Below are 18065 nucleotides of genomic sequence, written 5' to 3'. Positions count from 1 at the left end.
CTCCTCTCTCTCTCTCCTCCTTTAAGACGCTCCTTAAAATCTCTCTCTTTGACAAAGCTTTTGCTCACCTGCCCTAATATCGCCTTATGTGGCTCGGTGTCAAAGTTTGTTTGATAATCGCTCCTGTGAAGCGCCTTGGGGCGTTTTACTACGTTAAAGGCGCTGTATAAATGCAACTGTTGTTGTTGATGATGTCAATCCATCGAGGCTGGGACCAGCGGACTCAGCACAGACCGGGAATTGAACCCCAGCCGTCTGCGGTCACTGTCTGCGGCCAGAGCTCCAAGGATCCCCGGTGTTGTTGTGAAGACTCACTCACCTGCAAGGAGCTGCTGAACTCGGTCAGGCTCACGATCCGTTGCCGACTTTGGGACAGGAGCAGTCCATCTAAGGGCAGGAAGAGAGCGAGAGAACAGGTCAACAAACAGGTGGGCAAAGCGTCCTAGATCAGCCCCGCTCCTTTAAACCAGCACCGTACAGCAGCAAGCACCGCTGCACTGGGTCCCCCGCGACGAGACACGTCTCTAACGGGTCCGGTACTGAGCTGGGCCGAGTGATACCATGCAGCGCGACGGAATACTTTTCCTTCCGATGGTCCTAACCTTTGAGGGTCAGCTGGACGCTCATGGGTGGCAGGAAGTGATGTGGCATCATGTGATAGAAGTTGTCAGGCTCGTAGTGGAAATGAAGCAACTTCAGGTTCCAGTGCAGGTGTCTGGGAAATGAGAATGCCGCAAATCAGATCTGGCCACACAAACACGGGATGCTAAACAGACAGAAAACGCAGACACAAGGAGATCCCCTATACACCAGGATAATCCATCTCAAAAACAACATGTGTGGCTCACATGTGCTGGCCAAGGCATGGTGGGCAGCCCTCTCCCCTCTGAGTCAGAGATTGGGTCGATTAGGCTTATACTCGCTGGATTTAGAAGAATGAGAGGGGATTTCATTGAAACTTATAAAATTCTAACAGGACTAGACAGACTAAATGCAGGAAGGATGTTCCCGATGGCGGGGGAGTCCAGAACCAGGGGTCACAGTCTAAAGATAAGGGGTAAGCCATTTAGGACAGAGATGAGGAGGAATTTCTTCACCCAGAGAGTGGTGAACCTGTGGAATTCTCTACCACAGGAGGCAGTTGAGGCCAATTCATTAAATATATTCAAGAAGGAGTTAAGATATATTTCTTAATGCTAAAGGGATCAAGGGATATGGGGAGAAAGCAGGGACCGGGTACTGAAATTGGATGATCGGCCATGATCTCATTGAATGGCGGAGCAGGCTCGAGGGGCCGAATGGCCTACTCCTGCTCCTATCTTCTATGTTTCTATGTTGTGGGTTCAGGTCCCACGCCAGAGACTTGAACACATAATCCAGGCTGACACTCCCAGTGCGGTGCTGAGGGAGCGCCGCACTGTCAGATCTTTCAGATGAGACGTTAAACCGAGGCCCCTGTCTGCTCTCTCGGGTGGATGTAAAAGATCCCACGGCCACTATTTCGAAGAAGAGCAGGGGCATTCTCCCTGGTGTCCTGGCCAATATTTATCCCTCAACCAACATCACTAAAACGGATCATTATCACATTGCTGTTTGTGGGAGTTTGCTGTGCGCAAATTGGCTGCCGCGTTTCCTGCATTACAACAGTGACTACACTTCAAAAAAAAGTACTTCACTGGCTGTAAAGCGCTTTCTTTTTATTCGTTCACGGGATGTGGGCGTTGCTGGCAAGGCCGGCATTTATTGCCCATCCCTAGTTGCCCTCGAGAAGGTGGTGGTGAGCCGCCTTCTTGAATACAACGGAGTGGCTCGCTGGGCCATTTCAGAGGGCAGTTAAGAGTCAACCACGTTGCTGTGGGTCTGGAGTCACATATAAGCCAGACCGAGTAAGGACGGCAGATTTCCATCCCTGAAGTGAGCCAGATGGGTTTTTTACGACAATCCGGATGTTGAATGGTCACCATTATGTGTGTGTCTGTACCTCTGCTGGCTGTTCAAAGATATCGTGAGGCTCGTATTCTCCATCTGCAGGGAAATGGCCTTCGGTAAGTATTCCATGAATGCGGGTCTGGAAGCTATGACACCAATTTCTTTGCCCTCATCTGTCAGGGGTGGCGGGAAGGGAGGGAACAAAACGTGCAAGGAATGAGACCCTTAAAGAACATGTAACACCGTATAGCAATGCAATCGCCCAGAATCCTTACCCTGCACCAGTCACACACAAAACATCTCTCATACACGCTTTAAAAACATTGCTCAGTTGAAACATACATTGGAACGTCGGAACAGGAGGCCATTCAGCCTGTTCCGCCGTCCAATGAGATTCATGGCTGATCTGTATCCCAACCCCATCCACCCGCCTTGGCTTCGTATCCCTTCATACCCTTGCCCAGCAAAAAATCTATCGATCTCGGATTTAAAATGATTAATTGAGCTTGCATCTACTGCTTTGTGTAGGAGAGAGTTCCTCCCTTCTCTCCTGAACGGCCTGGCTCTGATTTTTAAGGTTATGTCCCCTGGTCCTAGACTCCCCACCAGCGGAAAAGGTTTTTCTCCATATTCTGTGTGGTCGCCCTACGGTATTCTCACAGGTTAACGACAGGAGAATTAAATAGAGGGGCGGGGGGGGTCAGTATTTTGCAGGGGCGGGGGTCAGTATTTTGCTGGGGGTCAATATTTTGCAGGGGGGGTCAGTATTTTACAGGTGAAAGGGGGGTCAGTATTTTGCAGGGGGGGGTCAATATTTTGCTGGGGGGTCAGTATTTTGCAGGGGGGTCAGAATTTTGCCGGGGGGTCAGTATTTTGCTGGGGGGTCAGTATTTTGCAGGGGGGGGGTCAGTATTTTGCAGGGGGGGTTTCTCTCTTACCTGCCTTGGTTGTTTCGGGTTTTTCCGGCTGCTGGTCCACGCTGCTTTGCGATACATTGGGCTGCGACAGGGCCGTTTGCAGGATGTTAGACCTGAAGAACCCTTCGTGGAGCTCGGTCTGCAGCGTCTGGACGGTCAGCTCCATGCTGAGGGCCTGCAGGTCTGGCAAGCTGACATCCAGAGTGGCGTCGAGGCTCAGGGACAAGTTGGCCAGACAGAAATCCTCCTGCGAGGCAGTCAGAGAAACAATCAGCGGGGACCGGGGGCCCTGCCATCACTCAGAGCAGCTCAACATCATATTGCGAGATTATTGCTTTATTAATCACTGGTCAGGCCGCAGCTGGAGTATTGTGTCCTATTCTGGGCTCCACACTTTAGGAAGGATGTCAAGGCCTTGGAGAGGGTGCAGAGATTTACCAGAATAGTACCAGGGATGAGGGACTTCAGTTACGTTGATAGACTGGAGAAGCTGGGATTGTTCTCCTTAGAGCAGAGAAGGTTAAGGGGAGATTTAATGGAGGTGTTCAAAATCATGAGGGGTTTTGATCGAGTAAATGCGGAGAAACTGTTTCCAGTGGCAGGAGGGTCGGTAACCAGAGGACACAGATTGAAGGTATTTGGCACAAGAACCAGAGGGGAGATGAGGAAACATTTTTCTACGCAGCGAGTTGTTGTGATCTGGAACGTGCTGCCTGAAAGGGCGGTGGAAGCAGATTCAATAATAACTGTCAATAGAGAATTGGATAAATACTTGAAAAGGAAACATTTGCAGGGCTCTGGGGAAAGAACAGGGGACTAATTGGAGAGCTCTTTCAGAGGCGCGATGGGCCGAATGGCCTCCTTCTGTGCTGTATCATTCCATGATTCTGTGAACAGATTGGGGAGCACATGGGGACACGAACTTAAACCGTGTAAGAGTAGGAATAGACTGGATGTTGGGTGGGTCTTTCCCCAGAGAGCAGTGAGCCTCTGGAATGTGTTGCGGGCTGGTGCGGTGGGTGCTGACTCTCTGCCTGTGAGAGGGAGCTGGGCCGTTTCCTGACTGGGACGTGATCGCATCGTAGAGAAGGTCAGTGTCTTTCTAGAGAACACTGGGTCCGTGTGATCTCCTGGACTGGTTTCCATCGCCCGACGGGCTTTAAGAGGAATTTTCCAGGGTACAGGAAACTTTCTGATATCCGGCACTGACGGGACCGAGCTGGTGCCGTACCATCAAAAGTGCCGGACATACCAGAGTTAATGTTGAAACATACGGAACTGAGAAGCTCCGTGTGAATCAACAAACCCTGTTGCTTAGCAACAGCTTCAAAACAGTCGGCTGCAGCTGCAAGCGTCTGTAGCTGAAGCTGTTGCTATAGCTACAGACCTTGCAGTGCTTGGCTGGGGAAAAAAAAGCAACGAGAACTAAAAAAACATATAGAAAACGGCTCCTGATTTTTGCCGTTAGATCGAGTATTCCGGACATATAACCTCCGGATAAACCAAAGTTTCCTGTAGTTTCCCTTACTGGCCCTGGGATTTTCTCCGGTTTTTTTGCCTCTCCGGGGACGACACGGCTGCGAGGAGTGGGCAGGGGGGTGGGAAGAAGTGTTCGGTCAGGATATTCCAAACATCACGGTGTGGGGCAGGCTTGATGGACCAGCTGGTCTTTTCCTGCCGGTCATTTTCATACGTTCATATTTTAATGAAGAAACAGGGAAGCACCCCCAGTGAACGATCCAGGCCAACAGGGCACCAGGAGAGGAACCGAGGAAAGTCAAGCAGTGAACGGGAGAGGCCAAGTCTGGGTTTTAGAATCCTGTCCTGCTGTAGCCCGGAGTACAACAGGCCCTGCGTGTCTCCCAACAGCTGTTCCTGTCGCTCCCACAGGCTTCCCCCCAGGGCAGCCTCGACATTCACTGGCACTTTCATTTCGAAGTCCCTCTCCCGGCCTGCCTGACAGCGAAAGACATTTCTTGCCGGCGCAATAACCCACCGAGTTTCCGATCGGGTTAGAATCCGCTCCGCTCACTGACACCGTTCCCAGTCAGAGTCTGGGTTAAAGGGGAGGCCGAGTGAAGCAAAGAACAGAGAGAAAGTTGGGGGGGGGGGGGGGGGGAGAAAGGGAGATAGAGAAGGACAGAAAGGGGGAGAGAGATAGAAAAAAAGAAGGGAGAGAATAAAGTGGAGAGAGAGGGAGAGGGAGAGAGGAAAAAGATAGAGAAGGGGAGAAATGGAGAAGGGAAGAGAGAGGAAGAAGGGGCTGAGAGAAAAGGGGAAGGGGAAAAAGAGAAAGGAGATAGAGCGCGTGACCATGCATGTGTTTGGAGCCCTGGGACGTCAGTCAGTCAGCTACACTGATCCAATAATCATAAGCTGAGGCTAAGATTCAGTGGTGAGACTCCCTGCTGGGGCCCCAGCAGCAGAGTCCTTCCGACACCCAACTATCAGAACAACTCCCAGTTCCTGCTGGGGACTCCACGGGCTGTCTCAGTGGGCAGCTGACACTCACCATCCCGCTGCTCTTCATTATCTTGCTGTTCAGCTTGCTCACATTAGCCTTGCACTTGACGCTGAAAAACAGGCAGCCTTCGTTACATCTTTGTTTTACTCACAGTTTTTTGTTTTTGTTAATATTCAACTGGGACCTTCCCACGATGGCCTGTTAGTCTCCCCAAGTGTAGGTGATTCACAGAGTTCAGGATGGTCCCTGGGGTGGGTCACACACACACGCACACACACACGCACACTCTCACGCACACTCTCACGCATAGATCCCAGAGTCACTTGGCAGTGATCGAGCAGGAACTTTGGCTGATTTCCCCCCCACAATCCAGGAGCTCCGAGGCTGCCTGTAACACTCCACCTGCTGCTCCAGCTAAGCCAGCACAGCCCAGGGAGGAGCGCGGCGCGGTGCGGTAAACCCTGCATTGTCCGCTCTGGACAGCTCACTGCCTTTACCAACCCATATGCAGCATCTGTCCCACACAGTGATCCAGCCAGGACACACTGCCTGTCGCGACAGTCACTCACCTGTTCCCATTACAGCCAAGGAGAAATGTGCAGTTTGTTATGGCCATGTGCCAGAGGGACTCCGGGATCCCAGCATTTAAAACCATCGCATTCACAGAGTAGACATGGGCTGAGACCAGCTGTGGAGAGAAAGGTTCACATTTACACAGGCCCGCACGCCCGTCGCCGGCACACCCCTCACCCGCATGCCCCTCGCCCGCACGCCCGTCGCAGGCACACCCCTCGCCCGCACGCCCCTCGCCCGCACGCCCCTCGCCGGCACGCCCGCACGCCCCTCGCCCGCACGCCGATGGTGGCGGGAGTGTTGAAGTCGAATGGGTCAGTGTTGGCGGGGTGGTTGAGCTGTCTGCACCTTGGACAGTCCCCTGCGCCCGTCAACAATTTAAATTCCTGGTGTGGAGACCTCACCTGTGACAACATGCGGAGCACCGAGGGTTGGAAGATCAGTTGGTTTTTCCCAGTGCTTCTTCTGGGGTTGGCTGGTGGCCCGGGCCGATCCTGGGTCAGCTCCTTCAAATCAGCTCGGAAACGGACCTCTCCGACACACAGCGCAAAGTAGTGACTGAAACCCAGAACATCGGGAGTTAGAGGATTAACCACGGGGCATCAAAGCCAGACCACAACTCTCGGCTTTACTCCGTTTACAGCTTGTTCCCACTCCTCTCCAGAAGGTGCCCCCTCCCTGGTCCAAAATGTCTTCCCTGCTCAAATTGGTGCATCTCCTTCACTCCACTCACAACACTAAACCTGGCCGGAGGAGGGGGGAGAGGAGGAGGGGGGAGAAGGTGGGGGAGCGGAGGAGGGGGGGGAGAGGGGTCGGGGGGGGAGAGAGGTCGGGGGGGGGGAGAGAGGTCGGGGGGGGGAGAGAGGTCGGGGGGGGAGAGAGGTCGGGGGGGGAGAGAGGTCGGGGGGGAGAGAGGTCGGGGGGGGAGAGAGGTCGGGGGGGAGAGAGGTCGGGGGGGAGAGAGGTCGGGGGGGGAGAGAGGTCGGGGGGGAGAGAGGTCGGGGGGGAGAGAGGTCGGGGGGGAGAGAGGTCGGGGGGGAGAGAGGTCGGGGGGGAGAGAGGTCGGGGGGAGAGAGAGGTCGGGGGGGAGAGAGGTCGGGGGGGAGAGAGGTCGGGGGGGGGAGAGAGGTCGGGGGGGGGAGAGGTCGGGGGGGGAGAGAGGTCGGGGGGGGAGAGAGGTCGGGGGGGGGAGAGAGGTCGGGGGGGGAGAGAGGTCGGGGGGGGGAGAGAGGTCGGGGGGGGAGAGAGGTCGGGGGGGGGAGAGAGGTCGGGGGGGGGAGAGAGGTCGGGGGGGGAGAGAGGTCGGGGGGGGGAGAGAGGTCGGGGGGGAGAGAGGTCGGGGGGGGGAGAGAGGTCGGGGGGGGGAGAGGTCGGGGGGGAGAGAGGTCGGGGGGGAGAGAGGTCGGGGGGGAGAGAGGTCGGGGGGGAGAGAGGTCGGGGGGGAGAGAGGTCGGTGGGGAGAGAGGTCGGGGGGGAGAGAGGTCGGGGGGGGAGGGAGGACGGGGGGAGAGAGGACGGGGGGAGAGAGGACGGGGGGGGGGGAGGACGGGGGGGGGAGGACGGGGGGGGGAGGACGAGGACCGGGGGGGGGGAGGGAAAACTGGTTAAGAGGAAGAAAGGGGATTAGTAAAATAGCACAGTCCCCTTTAAACTACTATTTAACTCCTGTATCCTCCCGTGCCCTCTTCCTCCCCTTCGTCCCGCCAACCTCCTCCTCAGCTTCCAATGATCCTCTTTGAACCCAAGTAACCTCAAAACTACACTTGGCAGCGACTCCACCGGAGACAGACAGGTTGTTTTGAAGATTAAACACAGGGCCACAGCTGTGTGTCAGAATGTTTAGCTATGTGTATATATGGGTATTAGTGTGTGCCTCTGGCTGCGAGTCCAGATGGTATACACAACAGGAGCAGGAGCAGGCCGTACAGCCCCTCAAGCCTTCAAGTGTGTGTGGAACAGAGATGTGAGTGTGTGCGCACACATTCGTGCAAGTTCGCATCTACTTGGAGGGGAACTTGTGTGTTGGGAGAGTGAGTGTGCAATACTTACGGTAACTCATTATTCACCAGCTTACACGTGAGCCAGACTCGGTCCACTTCCTGCAAAGGAAGTGCCGCACGTTATTGGGCAATAATCCATCGGCCCTTTACAACAACTTGCATTTATATAGTGCCTTGGACACAGTAAAACGGGGTAAAAAGGCCCTTAACAGGAGCATAAATCAAAGGGAGTGGGGATAGAGCGGGGGCAGCTCACCACACACACACACACACACACAGGGGCAGCGCTCACACTCACCCCACACACACACAGGGGCAGTGCTCACACTCACCCCACACACACACACACAGGGGCAGTGCTCACACTCACCCCCCCCACACACACACACACACACACACACACACACACAGGGGCAGTGCTCACACTCACCTCACACACACACACAGGGGCAGTGCTCACACTCACCTCACACACACACAGGGGCAGTGCTCACACTCACCCCACACACACACAGGGGCAGCGCTCACACTCACCCCACACACACACAGGGGCAGTGCTCACACTCACCCCACACACACACACACACACACACACACACACACACACACACACACACACAGGGGCAGTGCTCACACTCACCCCACACACACACAGGGGCAGCGCTCACACTCACCCCACACACACACACACACAGGGGCAGTGCTCACACTCACCCCACACACACACACACAGGGGCAGTGCTCACACTCACCCCACACACACACACAGGGGCAGTGCTCACACTCACCCCCCCCACACACACACAGGGGCAGTGCTCACACTCACCCCACACACACACACACACACACAGGGGCAGTGCTCACACTCACCCCACAAACACAGGGGCAGTGCTCACACTCACCCCACACACACACACAGGGGCAGCACTCACACTCACCCCACAAACACAGGGGCAGCGCTCACACTCACCCCACACACACACACACACAGGGGCAGTGCTCACACTCACCCCACACACACACACACAGGGGCAGCGCTCACACTCACCCCACACACACACACAGGGGCAGTGCTCACACTCACCCCCCACACACACACACAGGGGCAGTGCTCACTCACCCCACACACACACACACAGGGGCAGTGCTCACACTCACCCCACACACACACACAGGGGCAGTGCTCACACTCACCACACACACACAGGGGCAGCGCTCACACTCACCCCACACACACACAGGGGCAGCGCTCACACTCACCCCACACACACACACACAGGGGCAGTGCTCACACTCACCCCACACACACACACAGGGGCAGTGCTCACACTCACCCCACACACACACACACAGGGGCAGCGCTCACACTCACCCCACACACACACACACACACAGGGGCAGTGCTCACACTCACCACACACACACAGGGGCAGCGCTCACACTCACTCCACACACACACACACACAGGGGCAGTGCTCACACTCACCCCACACACACACACACAGGGGCATCGCTCACACTCACCCCACACACACACAGGGGCAGTGCTCACACTCACCCCACACACACACACACAGGGGCAGCGCTCACACTCCACACACACACACACACACACACACACACACACACACACACACACACACAGGGGCAGCGCTCACACTCACCCCACACACACACACACAGGGGCAGTGCTCACACTCACCCCACACACACAGGGACAGCGCTCACACTCACCACGAGCTGCAGTGTTGTGACGTTGATGCTGATGTTGTGAAGCGAGAGGAAGCCAATGGAGCCGATTTTTAAGTCCACATTTAGCTGATTGCGGATGATCCGCGTCACAATCCGTGACAGCAGCCACCTGCCCAGGGAAAGAGAGAGAGAGGTTAGAACTCAACCTACTCGCTACAGGAACACCGGGGATCCCACTGACGGGTAACTGGGGGGGGGCGGGGGGAGTAATTCTCACGCCATGTCCACGGCAACTGTGACAGACCCAGCCTGAAAATCCTGTCCTTCAAACTGGATTTTACCTGGAGCAAAACACTAGGAGCTGTTTCACACTGGGTTACAGTACTGGTGGGTACAGGTCTGTCACTGTATAACACGGGTACAGTACTGGTGGGTACAGGTCTGTCACTGTATAACACGGGGGTACAGTACTGGTGGGTACAGGTCTGTCACTGTATAATACGGGTACAGTACTGGTGGGCACAGGTCTGTCACTGTATAATACGGGTACAGTACTGGTACAGGTCTGCCGCTGTATAACACTGGGGTACAGTACTGGTGGGTACAGGTCTGTCACTGTATAACACGGGGGTACAGTACTGGTGGGTACAGGTCTGTCACTATAACACGGGTACAGTACTGGTGGGTACAGGTCTGTCACTGTATAACACGGGGGTACAGTACTGGTGGGTACAGGTCTGTCACTGTATAATACGGGTACAGTACTGGTGGGCACAGGTCTGTCACTGTATAACACGGGGGTACAGTACTGGTGGGTACAGGTCTGTCACTGTATAATACGGGTACAGTACTGGTGGGCACAGGTCTGTCACTGTATAATACGGGTACAGTACTGGTACAGGTCTGCCGCTGTATAACACTGGGGTACAGTACTGGTGGGTACAGGTCTGTCACTGTATAACACGGGGGTACAGTACTGGTGGGTACAGGTCTGTCACTATAACACGGGTACAGTACTGGTGGGTACAGGTCTGTCACTGTATAACACGGGGGTACAGTACTGGTGGGTACAGGTCTGTCACTGTATAATACGGGTACAGTACTGGTGGGCACAGGTCTGTCACTGTATAATACGGGTACAGTACTGGTACAGGTCTGCCGCTGTATAACACTGGGGTACAGTACTGGTGGGTACAGGTCTGTCACTGTATAACACTGGGGTGCAGTACTGATGGGTACAGGTCTGTCACTGTGTAACACTGGGGTACAGTACTGCTGGGTACAGGTCTGTCACTGTATAACACTGGGGTATGGTACTGGTGGGTACAGGTCTGTCACTATATAACACTGGGGTACAGTACTGGTGGGTACAGATGTCACTGTATAACACTGGGGTATGGTACTGGTGGGTACAGGTCTGTCACTATATAACGCTGGGGTACAGTACTGGTGGGTACAGGTCTGTCACTGTATAACATTGGGGTACAGTACCGGTGGGTACAGCTCTGTCACTGTATAACACTGGGGTACAGTACTGGTGGGTACAGGTCTGTCACAGTATAACATTGGGGTACAGTACCGGTGGGTACAGCTCTGTCACTGTATATAACACTGGGGTACAGTACTGGTGGGTACAGGTCTGTCACTGTATAACACTGGGGTACAGGACTGGTGGGTACAGGTCTGTCACTGTACAACACGGGTACAGTACTGGTGGGTACAGGTCTGTCACTGTATAACACTGGGGTACAGTACTGGTGGGTACAGGTCTGTCACTGTATAACACTGGGGTACAGAACTGGTGGGTACAGGTCTGTCACTGTATAACACTGGGGTACAGTACTGGTGGGTACAGGTCTGTCACTGTATAACACTGGGGTACAGTACTGTCACTATATAACACTGGGGTACAGTACTGGTGGGTACAGGTCTGTCACTGAAAAACACTGGGGTACAGTACTGGTGGGTACAGGTCTGTCACTGTATAACACTGGGGTACAGTACTGGTGGGTACAGGTCTGTCACTGTATAACACTGGGGTACAGTACTGGTGGGTGCAGGTCTGTCACTAACACTGGGGTACCGTACTGGTGGGTACAGGTGTATCACTGTATAACACTGGGGTACAGGTCTGTCACTGTATAACACTGGGGTACAGTACTGGTGGGTACACTTCTGTCACTGTATAACACTGGGGTACCATACTGGTGGGTACAGGTGTATCACTGTATAACACTGGGGTACAGTACTGGTGGGTACAGGTCTGTCACTAACACTGGGATTCAGAACAATACTGTAACTAACCTGTGCTGTACCCACCCTGGGAGTGTTTGATGGGACAGTGTAGAGGGAGCTTTACTCTGTATCTAATCTGTGCTGTAGCCACCCTGGGAGTGTTTGATGGGACAGTGTAGAGGGAGCTTTACTCTGTATCTAACCCGTGCTGTACCTGCCCTGGGAGTGTTTGATGGGACAGTGTAGAGGGAGCTTTACTCTGTATCTAACCCATGCTGTACCTGCCCTAGGAGTGTTTGACGGGACAGTGTAGAGGGAGCTTTACTCTGTATCTAACCCGAGCTGTACCTGCTGCGGGAGTGTTTGATGGGACAGTGTAGAGGGAGCTTTACTCTGTATCTAACCCGTGCTGTACCTGCCCTGGGAGTGTTTGATGAGACAGTGTAGAGGGACCTTTACTCTGCATCTAACCCGTGCTGTACCTGCCCTGGGAGTGTTTGATGGGACAGTGTAGAGGGAGCTTTACTCTGCATCTAACCCGTGCTGTACCTGCCCTGGGAGTGTTTGATGGGACAGTGTAGAGGGAGCTTTACTCTGTCAGTGTGTGAGGGGGAATTGGCCTCAGGACCCTTCCCCTGGAAGGACAGGCCCCGCCCTCCCCCAATTAGAATGATTGATGCCGATTCTCCGGGCTGACGCTGAGTGTTTCCCCCGCCGCCCTCTCCCTGTCCCTCTCCCCCGGGCAGACACTCACCGGCCCAGTAGCACCAGGCCGAGCGCCGCGGCCGCCAGCGAGAGCGCGACCAACATCAGCGCCATGGTGCAGGCCCACCGGTCACAGTTCAGGGGTCGCCGGATCCGCTTCACAGCCCGGCCGCCGGATATCAGGCGGTGGAGAAGCGGGGCTGGCCGACTGGCGGTTCACCCGGAGTGGACAAAAAACTGCCCGGGCTGCGGCAAACCGGTGAAAGAGCGAGCTGGGGACATCTCACAGCGCTTCACATCAAATGAAGGGCTTTTATTTTTGAAGGGTGTCACTGTTGTAATGTAGGAAATGCGGCAGACAATTCGCGCACAGCAAGATCCCACTAACAGCATTGTGAAAATTGCCAGATCATGTTTTTCGGTGTTGATTGAAACATAAATAGTGGCTCCAGGACAGCCGGAGAACTCCCCTGCTCTTCTTCGAATAGTGCGGTGGGATCTTTTACGTCCACCTGAGAGGACAGACGGGGCCTCAGTTTAACGTTGCATCTGGAACATGGCCCCCTCCGACAGTGCGGCGCTCCCTCAGTACTGCCCCTCCGACAGTGCGGCGCTCCCCCAGTACTGCCCCTCCGACAGTGCGGCGCTCCCCCAGTACTGTCCGTCCAACAGTGCGGCGCTCCCTCAGTACTGTCCCTCTAACAGTGCAGCACTCCCACAGTACTGCCCCTCCGACAGTGCGGCGCTCCCCCAGTACTGTCCCTCCAACAGTGCAGCAGTCCCTCAGTACTGCCCCTCCGACAGTACGGCGCTCCCTCAGTACTACCCCTACGACAGTGCGGCTGCCCCTCAGACAGTGCGGCGCTCCCTCAGTACTGTCCCTCCGACAGTGCGGCGCTCCCTCAGTACCGTCCCTCAGACAGTGCAGCGCTCCCTCAGTACTGCCCCTCCGACAGTGTGGCACTGCAGTTGGAGTGTCAGCCTGGATTATGGGCTCAATTCTCTGGAGTGGGACTTCAACCCATAGTCTTCTGACTCAAAGACACAGATGACACTTGTTACACAGAAGGTCCTTTTATAGATAGAAGGTGTGTCCCTGACCAGGAAGATTGATCAGACAGCTGGGGACAAGGGGGAGGGAGATGATGGGGGATGTTCCTCTTATTTCAGTAAGAGTGATTGTCACTCAATGGATGCCCTCTCGCACGAGGCTATGCTGTTTGAGAACAGGAAATACTGAATCAAAATGCGCACACATCGGGCGTGGCCAAGCTGGGTCACACAGGAGCTCCTTTTATTAACTAACAAATATTTGTGCAATATTGCGATAAGCGCACAGGTTCTACCTCGTCCTTCCCAGCCTCTCCTGTGACTTTGGCCCAGCACGCTGCTGATTCACCTTAACTTGAGTTTAATACAGGACATTTGTGTAGCCTGCGTTTTAACACAGGACATTTGTGTAGCCTGCGTTTTAACACAGGACATTTGTGTAGCCTATGTTTTAACACGAGGCGTAACTAAGCCCCACACAGACCAGGACTTTCAGCATTTCCGAAAAACGGACCGGATGCTATTTCCCACATTGCAAGTCAAGTTCGTTCTACCTTCAATTGCATTTATTTATTTCCCCCCTCTTATTCTCCCGACTCCTGTGCAGTGCAGCTCCATGGGCCAACCACTGCTACCTCATTCTATTGGCCCTTCTTCACTTGTGAGCATAAGCAGGGAATATCGACTATGCGGAGCATCACATCTGAACCTAATCCTCTCCTCACCCCACCACCTCACCCGGACACTTTCTGGCAGCAGTCACTGGTATTGATCAGAGGTCTGACTGATTCCCTCCGCCCCACAATCAGTGAGTCAGCACAGCCATCGCACCTCAGGTGATGAGTGTAGGTGATAACCTCAATGGTTGCTGTTACTAATGGATGAACCGGCAGCGGGTGATTGGTCCTTAAACTCACTGGGTGGCCATGTGATTCTTTTAATCCAGGAACTGGGAACAACAACACTTTGCATTTATATAGCACCTTCAACATAGTAAGACATCCCAAGGCCCTTCAAACAAAATTTGACACTGAGCCACATAAGGATATTCGGACAGGTGACCAAAAGCTTGGTCAAAGAGTCGCCTTTAACATTGAAGATAGGAGCAGGAGTAGGCCATATGGCTCCTCAAGCCTGCTCCACCATTTAATGAGATCATGGCTGATCATCCAAACTCTGTACCCTGTCCCTGCCTTCTCCTCATATCCCTTGATCCCTTTAGCCTTAAGAAATATATCTAACTCCTTCTTGAATATATTTAATAAGTTGGCCTCCACTGTCTTCTGTGGTAGAGAATTCCACAGGTTCACCACTCTCTGGATGAAGAAATTCCTCCTCATCTCTGTCCTAAATGGCATACGCCTTATCTTTAGACTGTGACCCGTGGTTCTGGACTCCCCCGCCATCGGGAACATCCTTCCTGCATCTAGTCTGTCTAGTCCTGTTAGAATTTGATAAGTTTCAATGAGATCCCCTCTCATTCTTCTAAACTCCAGCGAGTATAAGCCCAATCAACCCAATCTCTCCTCATACGTCATTCCTGCCATCCCAGGTATCAGTCTGGTGAATCTTTGCTGCACTCCCTCCATGGCAAGAACATCCTTCCTCAGATAAGGTGACCAAAACTGCACACAATACTCAAGGTGTGGTCTCACCAAGGCCCTGTACAACTGCAGCAAGACAAACTTGTTCCTGTACTCGAACCCTCTCGCTACGAAGGCCAACATACCATTTGCCTTCTTAACCGCCTGCTGCACCTGCATGCTTACCTTCAGTGACTGGCGCACAAGGACACCCAGGTCTCGTTGCACTTCCCCTTTTCCCAATCTATTGCCGTTCAGATAATAATCTGCCTTCCTGTTTTTGCCACCAAAGTGGATAACTATCGGCTGTGGCCCACATGAAGCTGTTTTAGCTTCATTCGAGCGTGTTAAAGGAGGAAAGAGGGGGAGAGGAGACACTCGCACAATCAGCACAATACAAACACTTCGAGAAGATTCTTTATTCATCTGTCATTTTCTTGCATTCTCACTCGGTTATACACAGGTTTACATGTCCTAAACTGATCAAAGACACAATTTATTGCCAGACAAATAATTTTTAACACTTAAAACTGGTTGCGCACTAGTGTGTTCAATGAGGTCGCTGGCAGAGGTGTCGCCGCACTTCACTATCAGCTGCTTAACACAACATGGACAAAACCATTCACCGACCTCTAGTCACCTGTACCCCAATGTTATACAGTGACAGACCTGTACCCACCAGTACTGTACCCCAGTGTTATACAGTGACAGACCTGTACCCACCAGTACTGTACCCCAGTGTTATACAGTGACAGACCTGTACCCACCAGTACTGTACCCGTGTTATAGTGACAGACCTGTGCCCACCAGTACTGTACCCCAGTGTTATACAGTGACAGACCTGTACCCACCAGTACTGTACCCCAGTGTTATACAGTGACAGACCTGTACCCACCAGTACTGTACCCGTGTTATAGTGACAGACCTGTACCCACCAGTACTGTACCTGTGTTAGTGACAGACCTGTACCCACCAGTACTGTACCCCAGTGTTATAGTGACAGACCTGTACCCACCAGTACTGTACCCGTTATACAGTGACAGACCTGTACCCACCAGTACTGTACCCGTGTTATAGTGACAGACCTGTGCCCACCAGTACTGTACCCCAGTGTTATAGTGACAGACCTGTACCCACCAGTACTGTACCCCAGTGTTATAGTGACAGACCTGTACCCACCACTACTGTACCCGTGTTATAGTGACAGACCTGTACCCACCAGTACTGTACCCCATTGTTATACTGACAGACCTGTACCCACCAGTACTGTACCCCAGTGTTATACAGTGACAGACCTGTACCCACCAGTACTGTACCCCCGTGTTATAGTGACAGACTTGTGCCCACCAGTACTGTACCCGTGTTATACAGTGACAGACCTGTACCCACCAGTACTGTACCTCAGTGTTATACAGTGAGACCTGTACCCACCAGTACTGTACCCCAGTGTTATACAGTGACAGACCTGTACCCACCAGTACTGTGCCCGTGTTATACAGCGACAGACCTGTACCCACCAGTACTGTACCCCAGTGTTATAGTGACAGACCTGTACCCACCAGTACTGTACCCCAGTATTACATTATCCAGTGCAAGGTTAACGTGAGTAAGTGAACAGCAAGATAATGAAGAGCAGCGAGATGGTGAGTGTCACAGCCGATGGGGGCTCCAGTTTATCACACTCCCCCGTAACCCTGCCACTGCCCCAAACACTCCTCGAACAAAATGAATGTCTAACACAAACACATGGAACTGGGCTGCATAATCCCCGAAAATATTCACTAAAAACCCCTTAGGTTGCTGACTGGGTGCCAAGAGAGGGAGAAAAAGCAGGAGCGAGAGAGAGGGAGACGGGGGGGCGAGAGGGGGAGACGGGGGGCGAGAGGGGGAGACGGGGGGCGAGAGAGGGAGACGGGGGGGGGCGAGAGAGGGAGACGGGGGGGCGAGAGAGGGAGACGGGGGGGCGAGAGGGGGAGACGGGGGGCGAGAGAGGGAGACGGGGGGCGAGAGGGAGACGGGGGAGAGAGGGAGACGGGGGGAGAGGGACGGGGGAGAGGGAGACGGGGGGGGAGAGAGGGAGACGGGGGGGGAGAGAGGGAGACGGGGGGGGAGAGAGGGAGACGGGGGGGGAGAGAGGGAGACGGGGGGGGAGAGAGGGAGACGGGGGGGGAGAGAGGGAGACGGGGGGGGGAGAGAGGGAGACGGGGGGGAGAGAGGGAGACGGGGGGGGAGAGAGGGAGACGGGGGGGAGAGAGGGAGACGGGGGGGAGAGAGGGAGACGGGGGGGGAGAGAGGGAGACGGGGGGGGAGAGAGGGAGACGGGGGGGGAGAGAGGGAGACGGGGGGGGAGAGAGGGAGACGGGGGGGGAGAGAGGGAGACGGGGGGGGAGAGAGGGAGACGGGGGGGGAGAGAGAGGGACGGGGGGGGAGAGAGGGAGACGGGGGGGAGAGAGGGAGACGGGGGGGGAGAGAGGGAGACGGGGGGGAGAGAGGGAGACGGGGGGGGAGAGAGGGAGACGGGGGGGGAGAGAGGGAGACGGGGGGGGAGAGAGGGAGACGGGGGGGGAGAGAGGGAGACGGGGGGGAGAGAGGGAGACGGGGGGGGAGAGGGAGACGGGGGGGGGAGAGGGAGACGGGGGGGGAGAGGGAGACGGGGGGGGAGAGGGAGACGGGGGCGAGAGAGGGAGACGGGGGCGAGAGAGGGAGACGGGGGCGAGAGAGGGAGACGGGGGGCGGGAGAGGGAGACGGGGGGCGGGAGAGGGAGACGGGGGGCGGGAGAGGGAGACGGGGGGGGGGGAGAGGGAGACGGGGGGGGGGAGAGGGAGACGGGGGGGGGGGAGAGGGAGACGGGGGGGGGGAGAGGGAGACGGGGGGGGGGAGAGGGAGACGGGGGGGGGGAGAGGGAGACGGGGGGGG

The 18065-nt window shown here is 54.9% G+C and overlaps 1 protein-coding gene across 1 annotated transcript in view; it reads right to left on the bottom strand.

Annotated features, from left to right (window-relative positions):
- Positions 1-13124, bottom strand: part of LOC147102277 (bridge-like lipid transfer protein family member 2) — a 97643-nt gene extending 84519 nt beyond the window's left edge. The window contains 10 exon segments of the mRNA XM_085965110.1: positions 229-387; positions 603-715; positions 1982-2102; positions 2868-3093; positions 5359-5419; positions 5880-5998; positions 6288-6441; positions 7933-7982; positions 9618-9744; positions 12565-13124. Of these exon segments, the coding sequence (XP_085821236.1) occupies positions 229-387; positions 603-715; positions 1982-2102; positions 2868-3093; positions 5359-5419; positions 5880-5998; positions 6288-6441; positions 7933-7982; positions 9618-9744; positions 12565-12629 (1195 nt within the window). The 5' untranslated portion in view covers positions 12630-13124.
- Positions 13125-18065: the final 4941 nt, after the last annotated feature.

This window comes from Somniosus microcephalus, chromosome 22, assembly GCF_052327205.1.
Source record: "Somniosus microcephalus isolate GS21.2 chromosome 22, FLI_Smic_1.0, whole genome shotgun sequence".
Taxonomy (NCBI): Eukaryota; Metazoa; Chordata; class Chondrichthyes; order Squaliformes; family Somniosidae; genus Somniosus; species Somniosus microcephalus.
Note: the sequence above shows the minus strand (reverse complement) of the source record. Positions and strands in the feature narration are given on the sequence as shown.